Genomic DNA, 18,912 nt, shown 5'->3' with positions numbered 1-18,912 from the left:
AAAAGGAGGGAAATTGGATTCAGTTGTGGCTAAGGTCCCCTCTAGCTCCAAATGTCTGATCTTAGGATCTTCCAGCTGTAATGTTGGATGTACTGTGTTGTAAAAAGTTTACTCGTCATATTCGTCTTTCAGTGTTATGCCAGAAGCTTGAATGGTAACTGTCCCTGTCCTCTTAAAGTGTTGGACCTGAATGTGAGACCTTAGAGACCAGCTAGTTCACTCTCTCTCATTATATAGAACAGGAGATAGTCCTAGGGAGGTGAAGTGATTTACCTATCATACGGCAGGTAACATCAAAACGGAGCACTGGAACTCAGCTCTCCCAACACAAAGATGAATTTACTGTGTTAGATGGACACATGCTGTCATGGACAGAGTGCAATGATTAATTACTGACTTTTCTTGGGGAGGAAGGATGTCCCAGTGCTTGCCTCCTTGAACATAGAAGGCCTATTCCATATTGTTTTGGGAGGATTGGGTGGAGAAGAGGGAGGAATCTGCAAGACCTGAGCATGCTACTTAGGAAAAAGTTGGCAAGTTGATCATTCCAGATCTAATGTACCATTTGGGAGAGGCGTGTTGAGGAAATTTTCCTGGAAGGAGGTGAAGGCAAGGAACTTAGTTGTCCAGAGCAACCCCCTGCGTGGTTTGGAAGCAGAGGCTAAGGGGCTGTTTGAACCTAATCCTTAATCCCTTTAAAGTCTCTGAGGAGGAAAAGGAGTGTGCTCAAGGTAGAGCTTATGACCATTTTAGCCGTTAAGATGCCAAAATGCTTATAGAGCCAGGTTTCTGTGTTTCCATTATTGGCTATGTTGGTTTAAAAAAATGGGAAAATGTCGACTGTTACTAACCAAGGCCAGAGGACTCTATTTTAAAACAAGGAAGTGCTCACTTCTAACTAATAGTGTTCTCTGAGTGTGTCAGACAAACATAATGACATTAAGTTTTGTTTCTTGACTAAAGTTTACCCAAAGATGAAAATTTTCCATTCAGTAAATTCCAGTCACTAAGAGAAAAACAAAATCTCTGTCTCTCACTTATGTTCTCTTTGACCTAGGCAGCACTACTTTGGCTCGAGTTATCAGTCTGACCCGGGCTGACTGTATCTGCCTCTCAGAGCCATCAGCATTTTATTAAGCCCTTGAACTAAAATCTTTACATTTGATTTCCTGCATTGTTTTCAAAATGTTGTCCTTTTTTTGTCTTTTTCAGTCCCTCCAGGAGTCATACAAAATGGAGCCCGGGTTCTGAGTCGAGGTATGTTCCCTGGAGTTAGACCATTGCCAATCCACCCCATCGGAATGGCTGCTGCCGTGAGGTAAGTTATGGTAGTGATACCTACAGGGTCAGTCAGCAACACAGACTTGAAGGCAGCCCTGATTTTTCCACAGTGGAAATCCAGTTGCATAGGAGAGAATAACCTCCAAATAGGCTTGACAAATCTACCTGTGTTTTCCTAAAGGGTTAAAATAATTCTCAGTGTTTAGAATGAAAACACTTTTTGTGTGGGGGGAAGGTTTATCTGGTGCATTTTTCAGGCAGCCAGATCCCTGGGCTTCTAATTTTTTCAGTTGAAGAAATTAAAATACAGGGAAGTTAAACAAGTCGTATACACTTACTCTGAGAAGATTTAGAAGCAGAGATCTATGAGAAGTGTAGGAAGTCCTTCCTTCTAGCAAGGACCCTTCTATCTCAGCACCTGTAAAGATCACATAGTACTTCATTCCAGCCATTCTTGTACGACCGTACTCCTTCCACACTGGTGGGCTGTGTTTGTTCTCATAGAGCTTCTTTTGACCCATTGGAAAAAGCCCTTCTTGAAACTGTGAAGAGCAAGGTTGCTTCTGTGTGCATCCTGCTGTTTAAGGTTTCCATGCAGCTCAGAATACTGATAGGCTTCAGTGACTGCTGGGGTCTTCTGAAACCCAGTATTATACCCAGTTTTGCCGTGGTGTAAATAATAACAGAAAGGGAGCTTGCTTAGCAACCCAGGAAGACCTGGGTTCAAGTCTCACTCTCATCTCTGAGATATACTAGCTATGTGACTCTAGGCAAGTTGCTTAACATCTCAGGGTTCTAGGGAACTTTTTAAGGCTCTCAAGTTGCAGGAAAGGTGCCGGCCTGCAATAGTAAAGGGAGTTTGCTCACCTAAGATCTCCCTGTAACAACGAAATCTTATGACCTATATCCCTATAAATGATAGCATGATTTTTTGAAGGAAGGGAAGAAAAGAATAGATGTGAAAAGGTAAGAGGGAGGAGGGAGAATGGGATTGGAAGGAAGCCTGTGTTATGTCTACTAATCATAATGCTGGGTTGCTTTGAAAATAAACATGGCTCAGACAGGCTCTTTTCTTCTAGTCCTCTATTAATAGGTCATGTTTACCCTTAGATTAATGATCTTAACCCTGTTCCATAAAGTAGGGTTACTGATGTCCATGCCTCAGGTTGTGAATGGCCTTTGATTTCTTGTTCTTTTGTTATAAACCATTTTTTCAGGCCCCATTTTCTCTCTCTCCTTCCTTGGGCTATTTTAATAACATCTATCCATTTTCATTAACAAAACCTAAACATAGATTTCTGCTACGATATTGATCATTCTTAAATCTGATCCGATACCATTCTTGCTAGGAAGAAGATTGAACAGGGGTGATGAAGGAAATCCATAGACAAGAAATTGCCTTTCCCAAAATGTAGAGAAGGTGACCTCCAGCAGGAGCTGAATCAAACCCTGCTGGTTTTAATTGTTACCTTCACATCCTGTCTTCCTTGCAAATTTTAATAATCAGTGTCTGTAGTCCCATTTGCTTTGGAGTAGTGAGAATATTCAGGTTGAGAGGTGGCAGAGCGTTTGAAAGTGTTGACACAAAAACTGTTAAAAAGTACCTCGTTATTAATAAATGCCAGAAAATCTAAAGAGAAACAGAAAAAATAGAGTGTTTCCAGTTTGCTCTGCCCATGACTTGACCATTTTGAAACATGTTGGTCAGGGAAGATTTAACCTGGCTGGGTGGCAGATCTTATGAATTCAGACTTAAATTGTCCAAGAGAAACATATAATTTGGGTTTCAAAACCCAAGACACATATAATATGTCTTTAGGTTTTAATGGCTGAAATTCTGTCTCTGAAAAGGTACATTGGGAAGTGTTTGAAAAGTGTCCTAATTGACCTCTTTCATAGCAACTATCATTGGATGTCCGTCATTTTATTTCCCTTTTTAAAAATGTATTTGTTTTTGCAGTGTGTCCAAGAAGCCTCAAGACCATTTAAAAGAAAGAAAAATTAAAATACAGGGTGGGAGGTGAGGGGTGAGGGGATAGAAAAGAGGAAAAGGAGAGGTGGTCAGAATTATACTGGGACCTCAGATAAACCCCCCTGGAAGGGACCAAGGGCTCTTGTGGTTGTAAACAGTTTGTTCAGCAAGTGGAGGAAGGGGGTAGGGGGGGCAGTTAGACTCACTAAGGACCTATTTCCTGCTCCTTTTCTCATGATGGAACGTGTCTCTGTATGAATGTGCCTTTGTGTAAATGGCTTCTTCTTAAGTGAAAACATTTTCTTTGCGGAAGTGCTTTTCTCCCTCTGCTTAGTGTCACGGGCAGTGTTTGTTTACCTTAACTCTGAAGGTGCCATTGATATAGATGAAGTGTTATTTTATTAGCTGATCATTACCCAGCTTGTGTTGGCTGGATTCTTCTGCATATAATTATGATGTAAAACCTCTTTGTTAAGAGTATCTGTCAATAACATAATTGACTTCACTTTGTTGACTTTTTACATAATAACTCCAGGTATTGGCCCATCAAAATAGATGTGAAATCTGCCTGTTTTTAATTTGCCTGGGAGTATATTCCCCATAACACATTATGCTCAAAATAACAACTCCTGACGTCCTTCAGCCTAAAGTTATCTGAGTCCCCTGTAGCTTTCTCAGTCGAATGTGTTACAGCAGTTACATTGCAAAATAGGAGAGGAAGTATTTCTGACATTTTGAGAGATGAAGACGTCCCAAATATTTTAAAATCATCACTGGAGAATTCTGTATTCAGGAGCTCCACTGATACCTCCAGGTATCAACCTCTAGCCCTCGTCTAAGATATTTTTGATCCAGGAGACTCTGGAGTCAAGTCATTAGAGGATTAGAGGTGGAGGGGGTCAGTTGGTAGAGAGTCATGGGTGGGATGTTGGGTGAGCAGGAGCTGGTCCTTCATCTGGAAAAGGCAAGGTTCTTAACCTGGGGTATTGGAGATATTTTCAAGGGTCTGTGAATTTGAATAGGACTGAAATTCAGCATTTCCTTCAAATCATTTAAATCATTATTCTGAGAAAGTGTCCATTGGCTTCGTCAGACTGAAAAAGGGTCCATGACACAAAAAGATTAAGAATCCTTATTGTAAGAGTAGCTCACTAGTTGGTCTTGCTCCCCATCCACAAGCTTGGCCTCTGCCCAGTACTTAAGTTTTAGCAAATTTCAGGAGAGTGAAGGCTTAAATTGGATTACTTGTCCCACTTGGTTGCTACCTAGAACCTAGGTGGGAAACACTACATCTCTTTAGTCTCAGATGTAGACATGGTAGGGAAGCCATTGGTTTAGGACTGAGTTGCTTTAGACTGGCCTAGTTATATTCCAAACTACACTACAAAATTAAAATAAAATGACTCTCTACAATCAATCCCTTTTGAGGTTGCATACAGTTTGAATGTGTGATACAGGACATTTCTCTCCCTTGGCTTCAAAGAAACCATCTTGGCTATATAAACTCCAAGTGCATCCACCAAGATCACAAGGCCAGGCCCCTCCTGCAATCAATAAATCTAGTTTATAAGTCATTGTCAAAAGAGAGCAATCAGAAAGCCAATCCCCAACCCTAAGACTTGTCACTTGTCAATTTTCTTTGTTTTTCCACTCATCAGTATCTCCTGTTTGCTCCTAAAAAAGAAATGAGGTGTTAGTTCAGTCTTCCTCATCAGACTGGGCCTGAGATGCAGTAGTGCAGGGGTTTTTTGTATTGTTGTCCTCTCAGGTAGTCTGGTGAAGCCAATGAACCCCTTCATAGAATCATATGTATAAAATATAATACATAGGATTACCAAGGAAATCAATTGTATTTGAATAGAGTTATCAAATTTTTTTTTTTTTGAAAGAAGCTCCTGGCCTTTATCTCCCTGGCCAGAGTAACTCAAGGGAAAGGGCCCAGGTTGGTAGAGAAGGCACATTTTTTTTAAGCTCAATCTCCAGTTTACCTTGTCTCCTTGATGCTTTCTTCAAGAAGGCAAATGGTAGAGGGCAGGACATAATTGAGCTTTTCAGTGGGGTAGGAAGAGAAATTAAATTTACCAAAAAAAAATGAATGGAGGACATTAGTTAGAGACAGTTTATTTTTTAAAAATAATAAAAAGGATTTCAGTATGTTTGAATTGCATAGTGAAAGCTTTTTTTTAAATGTTTTTGGGTTGGTTTGGGGTTTTTTTGTTTTTTTTTTTTTGCTTCTCTTCTATGTTGTCCATGGTCTCTGTCATCTATAAACTTACAGCCTAAAGGAAATGCATATGTATAGGGTATATGGACAGCAGAATAAAAATATTAATCCAGTGTATTCTGTCCTACTGATGTGGCAAATGGTATCAGCTGTTTTTTTCTAATAAATTTTGTTGCAATAAAACAAAGAGAAACAAACACCCAAAAGTATATTTGAAAAATTGGACAAAATAAAATAATGATCATGGAAAAGAATCAAAGTACAATTTCCTTGTAATAGTGACGTAAGAACTCATCTGGGAGTACTAGCAGACCAGATAGGTGGTAAAGTAGATGGAGCTCTGGACTTAGAGTCAAGAAGGCTTGAGTTCAAATCTTGCTTCAGGTACGAAGCCACATAAACCCGGGCCAGTCGCTTATCTGCCCCAGCTTTCCTTATCTGCAAAATGTCAATAATCTCATCTAGCCTACCGAGCTGTCCTGAAGAACCAAATGAGGAAGTGTGTGCAGCGCTGTGCAAGCCTTAGAGTACAATGTGAATGTAGCTATGGTTATGATTATCGTATTACTATAGCAATATGTTAATGTACTAATTAATAACTATTAAATTTAACAGCTTATTAATAGTGTCCTATTTTTCTTACTATCTTTTTTATTTTTAGAGGGAGGAAGGCAGGGCAGTTGGGGTTAAGTGACTTGCCCAAGGCCACACAGCTAGTAAGTGTATCAAGTGTCTGAGACCAGATTTGAACTCAGGTCCCTATGACTCCAGGGCCGGTGCTCTACTCACTATCTGGGGTACCTGTCTGCCTCTATTCTTACTATCATAAGAAATAATACTTTCTACTGGGGTGGGGTGGGGTGGGGTGGGGGAGCAGTAAGAGAGGGTAGAGGAAAAATGTATGGGGTCAGCTAGACCCCAGCTAGGCCCACCGCTTCCACCAAGCAAATTAATGTAAGCAGCATTCGTCATGTTTTCTGTTTCTGATTATTCTGAATTCTAAGCCATTACCAAAACTTTTCACATGTAAAATATGGTGTATCATAACGCCACACATCACCTGCCAGCCCTCTGCGCTCTTCTGTTTTGCTCTGTTTTTAACGTTAGTCAGAATACTCCATCTCAAGATAACAACTGGTAGAGAGCAAAAATATTGATAACCCTTTTGTCTATGATGCTTTGATCCAGTTTTGTTGGTGGTGTTCTAGGAATCATTGTAGAGATGGGGGTGGGGGGAGGTAATTTTTCCATGAAAGAACATTGGAGTTGGCCCATTTTGAAAGTACCATGGCAAAGCCCCTAGTGCTTTTGAAGGTCCATTAAGGTGCAGCCTCTGTTTCAGCAGAAAAGGACAACTTCTTCCAGGCCTTATCATCTTCCTGAATATGTGATTTACCACTTAGAGCTTTATTCCTGTGCATTTAGAGAACCCAGATTTAGAAGGGGCCTTTAAGGATCATTTAAAACAATCTCATTTTCTAGACATGGACACTTATAAGACTGAGCTAAGATCATACTGGGTTATTTGAAGTGGCTCAAAAGGACTGTGTTCCAACCAGTTGAAAAGAACCTATTCTCTCTAACACTTTTTAGAATTCAAAAACTGTTATGGGAGCAGCTAGGTAGCAAAGTGGTTGATTAGAGCACCAGCCTTGAACTGAGTTCAGATCTGGCCTCAGACACTAGCTCTGTGACCCTAGGCAAGTCACTTAACTCTGTTTGCCTCAGTTTCTCATCTTCAAAACAAACTGAAGAAGGAAATGGCAAACCACTCCAAAATCTTTACTAAGAAAAAGAGTTGGACACAACTAAAACAACTTAACAACATAAAAACTGCTTTTTTAAAAAAGCTTTATATTTTAGTTTTCTAAAAAATTACATATTGTAATATTTTTCTCATTTTCTCTTCTTCACTTAACCTCTTCAGAATTCTTCATTATGTTTCATTTTTCATTCTGTCTTTCCATTGGGGTCTTGTATTTTGTGGGATTTTTTTGACTATTAATGTCTTTAAATTTTTTTTACTAATTATTTTTTTAAAAAAATAGTCATTTCCAGATATATCCCAAATAGAATACTGGTTTGTTTTTTTTTTCCTTTATAAAGAGGAATTGAGCAAAGCCATTCTTTAGGGATTAAGTGACCTTTTTGTCATAGTTTTCCTGAGTCACTCGTCTCTCCCAAATCTTTCTAGTTCTAATTCTTAATAGACAGAAACTAGCCTGTCTTCAGACTGTTGCTTCAATAATCCTGTGATTTTGATCCATATGTTTAGGCTTGCTAAAGTATTGGACCCTCCAGGTAAATCCTTTCGGTAGGTGACGTTGCCCTAAACGATAACAGGAAAGTTCAAAGATAGTGACTCCAGTGTGTTCACTATATGGAGGCGATAATGCCCACCTGCGTCTAGCACTGGGTAGATTACAAGTCAACAAATTTATGTGCCAAGCACTGTGCTAACCGTCCGAGATACAAAGACCCTTGGATCGAGGAGCTCACAATCTAACGAGGAAGACATCACACAAACAGCTGTATACAAACAAGACACGTACAGAATTACAAAATTCTTTCCTTCTATCCATGGTCAGCCCAACCTAAATGTCACATAGGATTTAGAGATTTACTATTTATAAACATTTAAGTTGTGTCTGTATTTACTTTTCTGTGTCAATGCTGTTTCTACCCCTGCCCCCATTGTACTGTAGGCTTTTTGAGGGCAGGACCTGGTTGTTTTTGTCTTATAGTCAGCTTCTAGCCAAGTGTCTGGCGTATGGTAGGTATGGAGTAAATGCTTTTTGAATTGCGCTTTAATGCCTGCTATACGACAAGGCACTAGACCAAGACCTGTGGGGGATATAAAAAGTAAGACACGGTGCCTGCCCCTGAGTGTGTAGTCTAAAAGGGAAAGGGCCCATTATTTATGAAAATATGGTAACAACCTGACTCCCCCGCCCTCCCCAGCGTAGGTTATTGGAAACGTTGATTTTTCTTGGTCCGAACTATTACGATTTCTTCTTTGCTGAGTATTTTCAATTCTACCTGACAAGAGAATTAATACCAGGTTCATTTTGAAGATTAGTAGCATATGGTTTTGTTGAACCATATTGCTTAAACTATTAGAGGCTTAGTAGAATCAAGTGACTTTAATTCATGCTAATGTATGATAATTTTGAGCATCTTTACATGTAAATTTAGGTAAAACAAAAAGAAATGCAGCCATTTAAAATGCATCCCTTGTTTCACGTTAATGAATGATTTTGAGGCAATAGTTATAAATTCTGCTTACAACTAGTTTGGGATGGCTGATTTCTCCTTTAGAGCATTTGGTATCCTGTAATGACAACCCCTGCAGTGGTGAGCCATCTCCAAGCAAATGCAGCTGGCTTGCACAATCATGAATGACTTTGCACCGAGTTATTAATAATTGAAGGAGCTTGTCTCTTCCCGCTGCGTTCCATATGTAATTTATGGCTTTTAAGCCCATGCTAAAATCTAGAGAAAAGTCAGCGCTATTAAGTAGGAGACGTAGACTTTTATATCTTATTTCCCTTCGCTGAAGTTCTGTCATCACTGCAGGCACTTTTTTATTTTTGAAGTTTGAAATATTGTCATTAGAAATGGTGAGTTCCTCTTTTGGTGATAGTAGTAATCGTCCCCTGAAGGCCAAAACTTGACTTTGCCCTTGACCTGTCCTTGAGGGCTGAGGCCAGTTACTTCCCCACCTCTTCTTGCCCTCAGTTTCTTTTGTCTGTAAAATGAGAAAATTAGATTAAATTGATGACTTCCTAGGCATTTTTCAGCAACAACATTCTCAAGTACTGTTCTATGCCCTTTTAATTTAAAAGAAACAAAACACCCAAAACCACTTCAGTACATTCACATGCAAAGTTGTACTTGTTCCAGGCTACTCTGTCAACAACCAGGGAGGGTCTGGTCTTACTACTCTGCATTTATAGACCCTTGAAGATCATCTACTTGAACCTCAACTCCAGACTATGAATGGAAATTCCAGGGGGACATATGAAGCTTCTAAAAAGCCAAGAATAGCATGGCCCCCGAGCTCCAAGCAGTGAGACTGTTTTTGTACTGTTTTTGCAGGATTTTTTTTTTCTGTTACTTTCTTAGTATTTAGGTGACAAAGACCAGTCAGCAAATCATTTATTAAGTACATTTATCCTTTCCACACAGTAACTTTCACCATCATACTTTTGATATATCATAGGTTGGCATAAGAAATTAAATGGAAATTTGGGGAGAGTTTTGCAGAAGCCGCACATGACGCAGAAAAAGTGTAGGAGCTCAGAAATGTATAAAATTTATTTATAGTATTAGATAATATTAGCATATTTTATCTTTTAATACCATAAATGTACCCACATTTTATAATAAGGTACTGTAAACACTCCGTAAAAGAAAAAATTCGGACTTCTTCTCCAGTATGAAGAGAAGACCAAAAAATTTTACACGGATTTTCCAGATCATGGGACTGCCATGCCCCTAACCTCCCAAAGATGTGGAAAGGATAACTGTACCTATTTGCTATGGATCAGACACAATGCTAGGCACTAGGGATACAGGTATAAAAAAAGAAACAATCCCTATTCTCAAGAACCTTAACTTCTAACAGAGGAGAGGATGAGTATAAGAACCTTTGATTTTCATACATCTTTGGTAAAACCACAGTTTTTAATTTTTTTGTGAAGTCACTTAATTACCAGAGCTTGTCGACTTCACAGCCTATTTACACCTCACCCACACAATCTTGGCTACCCTGGTGTACAACCAGCAACCATGAAGAAACTCCTCCCCTCCCCCGCCCAAAAAAAAAGTGGGAGGAAGGAAAGGACGGGGCTCCAAAGAGTGGAAATAGCTACCTGTGTACTAAAACCCACCTATTTGACTCATTGGGTGAGCCCTCTAGGTCCTTACAGAGTATGAACCTGTTTGTTCTTTACACTCAGTTCTAACAAGCCTGATTATCAGGTTTCTCAGCCCATAGATTAGAAGTAGGATGGGAGCTGCTGGAGGCACCTTCAGGGAGAACAGCAAGAAGAGACCTCAGAAGCCTAATGTGTGGAGGAAGAGAGAAAACTTATGAAAGTAGATGCCTGAACTTTTTTTGTTTTTTCAAAACCACAGTATTCTGGGACCACTTTAGTGCACAGCCAGAAGACTTCACAGAGTTCAGTGATTTCCTGAGGTAGCCACTCACCTCAGTGAGTGACAGTTCTGTGGCAGCATGATCATTGGCATTCATAATTAGAGGCAAAGAAACTCCCTTTAATCGAATCAGCAGCTGTGTTCAGTGTCACAGTCTTGGAAAGCAGCCTGGGCCACCAAAAGTTCCAGTGAATCATCGAGGCTCAAAGTTTGTCTCAGAGACAGTATCTGTATCCAGCGGCTTCCTGACTCTGAGGCCAGCGCTCCATCTGCTTTGTCAGTCTGTCTCACTGTGAAAACATATAGCAATCATTTATGCTTATAATGATGTTCTGGAGATAAAGTATACTTGTTTATTTGTGGTAGCTCTGCGTCTTTTTAATTGGCAGGGATTTAGCACAAGCTTATCTGCATGATCTTAGGAAGAGGTGTACTGACTTTAGAAGGCTGACCTGGGTTCAACTTGAACTCAGATATTTTTTGTGAGCTCTTTGAGGGCAGAGACTGTCTTTTGCCTCTTTTTGTATGCCCAGAGCTTAGCGCAGAGCCTGGCACAAAAGTGCTTAGTCAATGTTTTTTGTTTGCTTTAAATTTATGGACTAAAACAAGCATTTCCATAACATAGTATAATACAAAAGATGATTGCATGTGAAACCGCAGATCCACTATGTATAACTTGCTATGCCTTTTAAATACACAACAAAGTTATCATGTAAATTACCTTTTTTTCCTTCCTTCCTCCCCCAAAGATGGCTACCATTGGACATAAATATGTGTGTGCATGTATACATACACATACATACATATATATATGTACATGTGCACATATACATGTAAAATTATTCTATACATACTTGAGTTTATCAGTTCTTTCTCTGGATGCAAATCGTGACTTTCTTCATATGGCCTTTACAGTTAATTTGGGTGTTTATAATAGTCAGGATGACTTAGTCGCTTTGTAAATCACTATATGAATGCTAGCTATTGCTGCTGCTGCTGCTGCTACTTACAATCACCATGGTTAGTCTTCCCCAAGGTTAGGGGGGATTTCTTTCATGAAGGGCTAAGCAAGAGGAGATTCTTCCTCATCATTATCTTTCATCAGTGAACACTTCTGTTAGTCAGTCCTTGTGACATGATCATAAGATAAAATTATTTTAGTCAGAATGGGTGGGAAAAAGGGTGTTCTGGTATTAGTATTAGTAAGTATTAAAAGTTCCGATGCTCGCTCTCTCTCTCTCCCCCCCCCCTCCCTCCCTCCTTCCCCCATCTCTTTCTCTGTCTCTCTTCTTTGTCTCTCTCTCTTCACCCCCTTCCTCTCTCTGTCTCTCTCTCCTCCCGTGTCTCTTCCCTATCTCTCTCTTTTCCCTCCCATCTTTCTCTGCCTCTGACTTCCCTTCTCTCTCTTTGTGTCTCTTCTGCTTTTGTCTTCCCCATCCATCTCTATCTCTCTGTATCTATCGCCTCCCTCACTTCTTCTTCTCTTCCCACCCCCCCCCCCTCCCCATTCCTCAAGGATTCTGGATGGCTGAGATTTTGCTACACTTAGTTTTAGAAGACAGGAGAAGGGGATTGTATATTACAGCAGGCTTTCCATCCTCAGACATTTAAATTTTTAATGTTTTGGAATTTTGAAGGAAGAAGGAATGATCAAACTCCATTTATCTCAGAAATTTAGTTTCAAAGAGCACATTTCCCCAATGATGGCTGAGTCACTGTCACTTAAGGTTGAAAATCCACGTTTCAAAGTTCTTCCTCACACTCACAGGTCTTTAGGGTCAACACAAGTTTGGGAGGGGAAGTGCATTCTCTTGTCTAGGCCAGTGAGGTTTTATTAAGTCAATTCCATCTAGGGTCAGTGAATCAAGGTGGCTCCAGTGCTGACCCAGAGTATGCAGGACACATCTGCTTTTACTCAGTTTTGTACAGTGTGTTCCCTTTCATCCAGCATCCAAATATCCCCAAAGCTCAAGTAACTAGAATTTTCCCCACAGGACTATGTAGTGATAATTAATGTTCATCATGATGACCCTGAGGCAAGATCCCGATGTCCCTTCTGAATATTTGAAGATTAAATTACATTTGTTAGGATTTTCAGGTTAATTATATTCTCATTTGTTGGAAGTTGGTGATGTGGGCACACTAATGCCCACTTAACCAAAAATAGTCACTTAACCAGGATGCCCTTTTTCCCACCCATTCTGACGAAAATAATTTTATCTCATGATCATGCTGCAAGTACTGACTATAGAAGTGTTCACTGATGAAAGATAATGATGGAACAATCCCCATTTTCATAGCCCTTCGTGAAAGAAGTCCCACCTACTACCAAGATTCTCTCTAAAGTTAATAATTCAATTAAGTGTCAAGAGCCTCCTGGATTCCAGGCACTGCACTAGACTCTGGGCGTAAGAAGACAGAAATGAAACAATCCCTGCCTTTAATGAGCCTATAGTCTCTCTAGGGAAACAACATGTATACATAGAAGTTTATGTAAAACATATAGTAAATACATAGTAATCTTGGAGCTTTGGTACTCATGGGGAAGGGGTAGCATCCCAGAAAGGCTCCTTTAGGAGGTGGCATTTGAGCTTGTCTTTGAAGGAAGAGAGGGATTCTAAAAGCTGATAATGAGGAGGAAAAGGAGGTACATTCCAGGCAGGGGACACAGCCTGTGCAAAGTCACAGAGGTGGGAAATGTGATATAAAAGAAGTAGTTTGATTGGAATGTGAAGTCCAGGAAGCAGGGGAAGGGAAGAGAACAAGCATTTATCAAGCACCTACTATGTGTCTTTGTACTAAGCATTTTAAAAATGTCATCTCATTTGATCCTTACAAGAGCTCTGGGAGGTAGATGCTGAGGAGTGTTAAAGGAAATAATGTGTAATCATCCTGGAAAGGTATTTGGAGCCAGATTACAAAGCACCAAATAGAGAAGCTCATATTTTATCCCAGACAAGGAGCCACTGGAATTTTTTTTTTTTAAATCAGGCCGGTCATGTCATCGTACTTGTGTTTTCAGAATATCTCTTTGGTAACTCAGTAGAGGATGGATTATACCAAGGAGAGACTCGAGTTTACTCAGTCGCTGAATCTTGTCGTTCCTACCTCCCCAACATCTCTCACGTCCATTCCCTTCTTCCTACTCACATAGCTGCCATCCTGGTTCAGACCCTTGTCACTCCTATACTGTTGCAATGGCCTCCTCGTTGGTCTCTCCTCTCCAAGTCTTAGCCCCCTTTCCAATGCCTCCTTCACAAAGTTGTCCAAGTGATTTTCCTAATATGCAGTTGGGCTGCGCCACTTTCTAATATGCTTTCCATTCTCAGTACATTCCATTGGTTCCATATTACCTCCAGGATCAAATATAAACTCTCTTTGACATTTAAAGCCCTTTACAACCTTGTCCCAATCTACCTTTCCAGTCACCTTATTGTACATTATCCCCATTCACATACGCTGTGGTGCGAAAAGACTGTCCTTCCTATTCCTCATGTAAAACATTCTCCTGCTTCTCTGCTTAAAGCCTGGAATGTACTCATTCCTCCCCTCTGACCCTCAGGAGGCCTTGTTCATCTTCAAGGCACAGCACAGGTGCCACCTTCTACATGAGTCCTTTCCTGATCCCCACAGCTACCAGTACTTTTTCCCTGAAATTGTTTGGTATATGTGTGGGTTGTTTTTTTTTTTTTTTCTGTATCTCTATATATGAATGTTTGTCTTTCCTGATTAATTAGACTTTAAGAAGTTTGAAGACAGAGCATGTTTTTACTGTATTCTTTGCAATCCCATAACCTGGCACATAGTAAATGCCTAAATTTGTGTGGTTTGATTAATTAATAAGTGACTATAGCAGATGATAGATAATGAAAAGGCTGAACTACGGATGTGGCCATGTTAGTAGAGAGAAAGGAAATGGGTGTCAGAAGTGCTGTGGAGTCATAATTGACAAGCTGGTCAGGAACAGTGAGAAATTAAAGATTGTTCAAAAGTTATGGACTTAGATTCCTGAAAAAATGGTGGGCGTATCCACAGAGATAGGGACGATAGGAAGAGAGGGATGTGTTTTAGGGGGAAAGATAATGAGTTCTGTTTTAAACGTGGTTGAGTTTGAGATGCTTATGGGATATTCACTGAAAAATGTCCCCTGAGCAGTCGGTGATTTAGGACTGGACCTCAGTAGAGAGACTAGGACTGGATATATAAATCATCTTAGAGATAGATTGTAAGAACTAGGGAGGTATCTTAGCAATCATATGTATCAGGTCAGCAAACTACAGCCTACAAGTCCCATTGAGCCCAGCTCCTGAGCTGAGAAGGGTTTGTGAGCTATTAGAAACCACTGCCCCTGTTTTGCAGATGAGGAAAATGTTTCCTGGGTCATTTGTGAACCTGAAATCTAGCTCCTAAGGATCAGATGGGAGAGAAGTTGACCACTCTCCACAGATGAGCATCCTATAACTCATCTCTGCATCCCTGGCCTTATATTTAGTCTCCTGGCCAAAAAAAATACCATAACTTTTTTTCTGTGGGCAGTTGCCCCTGAGAAAAGAGTCTGATTCCACAATCTTTGCTAATTCATGGAATGGAACAGTAACAGCCTGATTTTTCAAAAGTTATTTAAGATAATAAGCTTCCACCAACTGTCAGAGAAGTATTGTTTTGACTTCTTGGTTCTCCACACTGAATGGAATTATCAGTGATGGAAGAAAAATATGGGTTATTGAAGCATTGGTATTGGGCACCATTTCTTCACACCAGTTCTACTTCCTCTCATAGGAGTTCTGATGTCCTTTCACGTATAGCTGTGCCAATTTGCCAGGTTTAATCTTGAATAACTTGATCACAATTTGACGTTTCTGAGGTGAAAATAGTTTTTCTGTAGTCAAAAGCAAAACTGTGTTGTTTTTTTTTTTTTTACCTGCCTCTGTGTTGATGCCGTACCTTCTCTCCTTTCTTCAGGAATGGCATGACCGGTTGTCGGATGCGGACAGAAAGTGAGCAGTCCTGTGGCTCTCCAGTTGTTAGCGGTGACCCAAAGGAAGATCACAATTATAGCAGTGCCAAATCTTCCAACCCCAGGAGCACCTCCCCAGCCAGTGACTCCATTTCTTCCTCCTCTGCTGATGACCATTACGAGTTTGCTACAAAGGGCAGCTGCGAGGGCAGCGAGATTAGCTTCCAGAGCCACGAGAGCCATAGTGAAACAGAAGAGGATGACAGGAAGCATAGCAGAAAGGAGACCAAGGATTCTTTAGCTGACAGTGGGTATGCGTCCCAGCACAAGAAAAGGCAGCATTTATCCAAGGTGAGGAAAGTCCCCAGTGATACGCTGCCCCTTAAAAAGCGACGCACAGAGAAGCCCCCCGAGAGTGATGATGAGGAGATGAAGGAAGCAGCAGGGTCCCTCTTACACTTAGCAGGAATTCGATCCTGCTTGAACAACATCACCAATCGGACGGCAAAGGGGCAGAAAGAGCAAAAAGAAACCACAAAAAATTAAAACAAATCACTTGATTTGTTTTGAACTTACTAAAAAAAAATTTGTTTCAGCACGTCAGGAGAATTCTAATGATTTGTGGCAATATCAGCAATTATTTTTTCCCTTTTGGTTTGGTTTAGTTTTGTTTTTGGACCCTTAAGATTTTTTATTTTTAAAGGAGATTGAAGCCATAGAACTCGTACTGACACTCAGCTGTTTTACAAAAGCTTTTCATTATCTGAAGACAAAACCATAAAAGCCAAAATTTACATTGCTTTCTCCAGCTTGTCAGAAATACATGGTTGAATATGCCGTGACACCCGCTTTAATGCAATGGAAGTACAATTTGGCACCAGTTATCCCCTTGGCACCTAGAGGAGATATGCACAAATCAGTCATTGGTCAGGCCCAGCCCCTAGGATTAAGAAATTAAAATGATCACAAGATTGGGTTAATGAGTTGAATGTGAATTAAGGAGATTTGGGGAAAGCGGGAAGCCCTTCCATCTTGACAGAACCAGGAACCAGCCAGTGGCACTATGTGTTCCAGTGGTGACGTTGCAAGTCTGGAGTTGCCACATATCAGGCACAGTTGTTTCCTGCTTTTATATACCCTGTGGCTTGGAAATGTAAAGACTGATGCCTTTCTAAGTGGTAGAAACTCAACTGTATATGTGATGGGTTTCAGTGAACGATGAGAAACAGGGCAAATTGTTAGAGATCTCGCTAATCATTGAATTGTCTTCTATAGTAGATTCAGAAGCCATAAACCCGAAGATTGGCACTGCGTATAAAAAATAACAATAATACAGAGAACAAGCTATGTCTTCTTAACTGCCAGAGTGAAAAGCAATCAAGTCTAAGAAATTACAGTAGATATTAAGGAAGGAAATATCATAATGATACAGAGCTTTTTTCTGTGGATCAAAAAATATTTGATCTAGTTTTTAAAAAATTTAGAAGCTACAAAACCTGCCATTAGTATTATGATGTGTTTAAAAAAATTATTTTCAAGGCATATTGGTGGACGGGAAAATAATATCTACCAAAAAGAGCTCCTAAGCTGCCCTCAGAATGGAGTTTGCAGTTAATGTCAGTCAGGATTCATCTGTGCAAAAATCATTGATTTCCAGATTCACCCAGTGTAGCCAGCAAGAATATCTGATCCACAGTGCATGGATTCCTTTGAGGAAAACAAAACAAGAAATCACAAAAAAACAAAAAAACAAAAAAAAAAACCTTTTTTTATTCAGAGATAACAAAGTTCTTGTAAGGTAAATAATGTATTTAGCATGAAGCATGAATTATTTTCATATAAATATAGAAAATAGAGAAAAGGCTATGCCTCTAATTTTTAAGCCTTTAGGCTTAGAAGTTTTTTGTTTTTTGTTCCGGTTGGGTTTTTTTTGTTGTTGTTGGGGTTTTTTTTGTTTGTTGGTTTTGTTTTGGTTTTGGTTTTTTGAAGCAGGTGTTTAAGGTTTAACCTTCTTCAGGGACAAACACTGACTGTTGGGGAATTTACTCTGCAATATATATAAATATAAATATATATATATATATATAAATAAACTCCACGCTCTGGTAGGGCTTGGATGGTTGAACTCTACTGCCTTGTCTGAACATTCAGCCCCCTTCTCCCCCCACCCTGACTTCTCTGTTTAAAAAGTGTGTCCGTTCTCTTTGTCTGTACATGTCTAACACGACGCAATAATTCGAGGGCAAATTCAGTAGTGAGTGTGTATGATAGAACCAGGAGGATAATGGGAAGCTGGAGCTGAGAAAATCGTGATGATTTGGTTCTAGGAGAGATGGCAGTGAATAATTATGCAAATTTGCCCCTAAGGAGGAAGAAGAAATTGCTAACAGGCCTTATCTGATGATGGTGTGAAATACGGTACAATGTTCAGGAGACAGTGACACAGGTGGTAGAAATGCAACTCCCCGGACATTTTATAGCAACGATAGAATTTAAAAGGAGGCAAGAGGAAGGCCCTGGTCTCCGTTTCCTCAATGCTCTAGAATCTTCTCCTAAAATCATCTGAATCAGGATACAGTATAACAGGACAACCTAGTAAAAAAGCAGAAATCCCTCTTATTTTTCATGTATTTAAAAAAAATGCAAATATTCCCATAATGTCTTGGATTTTTCTCCTTTTCAAAAACCTGAAAAGCTAGCAACAGAAAGATTTGATTTTTTTTTCTCTACCTCCCCAGTCAATTGAAATTAAAACAAACCGATTACCACCTGATATAAAAGGACTCAGGTAATTTTGATTAAGAAAGGGAAGGCTTATGCAAGGGGTTCATATCCATCTGTGGGTTTTGGAAAGGGGAAAGTAGGCCTTTAAATCAAAGGAAGACAACCAATTGACCCACACCACAGAGTTGTTTTCCTCTGGTTCATTGAAGAGGGAACTCTTTGTCTTATAAATATATCACAAGTAAAACCAGTTAATTGAGCCTGAATTCATCTTTTAACAATTCAGCAGCATTACTCAGGCAAGATTCCGTCACTGAAGGATAAGTACTTTTTGTCTGGGTGAATGGAGGCAATCTGTTTTCTCAGGCTCACCTAATAAGATCCCTTGTGCCATGAAGGAGGTCACTCAAAGGCAGAATGAATCTGAGTTCTCTTTCTAACCATCTTGCATTGTTTTCTGCCCTGCGATCCCTGCAGATTAATGGAACAGATTCCCCTCCCCAGCTTCTCTCCCTCTAAGTCATATTTAATCCATATTCTGCAGAACACATTCAAGCCTGGTTCTGGCAAGGTGCTGTTCCTTCCAGTAAGTAC

General features: G+C 39.9%; 1 protein-coding gene across 5 annotated transcripts in view; it reads left to right on the top strand.

Annotated features, from left to right (window-relative positions):
- The window catches only part of FOXN3 (forkhead box N3), a 498,668-nt gene extending 480,944 nt beyond the window's left edge, over positions 1-17,724 (top strand). For all 5 annotated transcript variants that reach the window (XM_036769520.1, XM_036769519.1, XM_036769522.1 and 2 more), the window contains 2 exons: positions 1,213-1,318; positions 15,600-17,724. In XM_036769520.1, the coding sequence (XP_036625415.1) occupies positions 1,213-1,318; positions 15,600-16,140 (647 nt within the window). In that variant the 3' untranslated portion in view covers positions 16,141-17,724. The remainder of the gene's footprint in view (positions 1-1,212; positions 1,319-15,599) is intronic.
- The last annotated feature ends 1,188 nt before the right edge of the window (positions 17,725-18,912 follow it).

Source organism: Trichosurus vulpecula, chromosome 8, assembly GCF_011100635.1.
Source record: "Trichosurus vulpecula isolate mTriVul1 chromosome 8, mTriVul1.pri, whole genome shotgun sequence".
Classification (NCBI taxonomy): Eukaryota; Metazoa; Chordata; class Mammalia; order Diprotodontia; family Phalangeridae; genus Trichosurus; species Trichosurus vulpecula.
This window is presented reverse-complemented; position numbering and strand designations above follow the sequence as displayed.